Here is a 1476-nt window from a genome sequence, read left to right as displayed (position 1 = left end):
ATGCCGTGGACTGTACACATGCTTGCTGTGTTCGAGAAGCACCCAGTAGGTATGGATAGAGAGAGAGGATCAGGGTTAGAGCAGTGGGAGGCACTCTTAGAGGTTCCAAAGAGTTCTAATCGTACAGGATGTTGTTAACAAATACAGGGATGTCAGCTTTTGCTCTGAGTGAGATGTAAGGAGACTGGAGGTTTAAGGGATGACTAGACATTGTTTTGTCTCATTTATTTTCTACAGCAAAATAATGTAATACTACCAGCAATAATTATGAATGCACTATATATTTTGCTTATTTTGTCCCAAGTAGGGGTGAAATTTTCCATGGTATACTTAATGTTTCCATGGTTTGCTCAATTTACAGTTGAGCAAATTGCTTCAACAAGTCACAGTTCTAATGTTTTCATGCTTTCTAGAAAGAAAATTGCTTTTTGTCATTTTTATATATTGATATATTGTTTATATAGCATCATTTGAAAACTTTTCCACTTGTTAAAGGTAATAGGTGAAAACACACAACCAAACCACTAATATAGAAAAAACTTTAGGCTAAATTACTCTTTCTCTAACACACATACACGCACACACACACACACACACACACACACACATATTGGAGAGAGAAAATAGAAACAATCAATGTCAGAACTTTGAAAAAGGCTGTTTAATGGGATAGACTGAAATATAACCCAAGAAATTTGTAAATTAATTTTTGTAAATGCAATAAGAAATACAATATACTGTTGTGGGAAAATGAATAAGTCAAGTTGCAAACAACTGAGGTAAAACTTTTAAAAATAATAGATAAAGATGAGTTTTCTCAAAAACAAGACAGAAAGAAAGAGATCCTGAAGTCATAATTTCATTCAAAATCCTTTCAGGTTAAAACTACATCCCAAACATAGAAGAAAGATAGAAAACTAACTGTTTAAAAAAAAACACATACATTAATTAAGAAAGGTTTTACCCTATTCAATATAATTTGCTACGTTGTTTGGAATTAAAAATAATATACCAAAAGGAACTGAATAATTATGATTATTTATATAGTCTGGTAATCTACATGGAAATTTGAGAGAACCAAGAGAAACTGTGAGAATTAGATAGTCCCTTACAATGTCATTGGTTAAAAGCAAATAGTAAAATATTTCATGTTTAACGCAAGAAATAACCAGATATTTAGTGCAAAATGACCGTGGCCATCATTTGTAAGTCATAACCTATTATGTAAATTTTGACACATCAAATCATGTCCTTGATTATTTAGAGTTGAAAATTCAGACTTGAAAGGTGTAGACTGGTAAAATCTAAATCATCCTCAGCTCCATCATACCTGTATGTAATATTTAGACACATTTTACCTGTGTGTAATAAATGCTCATATGACTTAATTGATTATAATCCAGTAAACATATCTGCAAGGACTTCTTGGAATATAAAATTATGTGAGAAGTCAAGACACTAAGTGTTGTTTAAACC

The 1476-nt window shown here is 31.8% G+C and overlaps 1 protein-coding gene across 1 annotated transcript in view; it reads left to right on the top strand.

The window, feature by feature from the left end:
* LOC115272542 (olfactory receptor 52N1-like) overlaps positions 1–1476 on the top strand; it is a 2127-nt gene continuing 651 nt past the window's right edge. The window contains exons 1-2 of the mRNA XM_029915585.1: positions 1–49; positions 954–986. Of these exons, the coding sequence (XP_029771445.1) occupies positions 1–49; positions 954–986 (82 nt within the window). The remainder of the gene's footprint in view (positions 50–953; positions 987–1476) is intronic.

Source organism: Suricata suricatta, chromosome 11 (genome assembly GCF_006229205.1).
Source record: "Suricata suricatta isolate VVHF042 chromosome 11, meerkat_22Aug2017_6uvM2_HiC, whole genome shotgun sequence".
NCBI lineage: Eukaryota > Metazoa > Chordata > Mammalia > Carnivora > Herpestidae > Suricata > Suricata suricatta.
The sequence above is the reverse complement of the archived record's forward strand: the minus strand, read 5'-3'. Positions and strand labels throughout refer to the sequence as shown.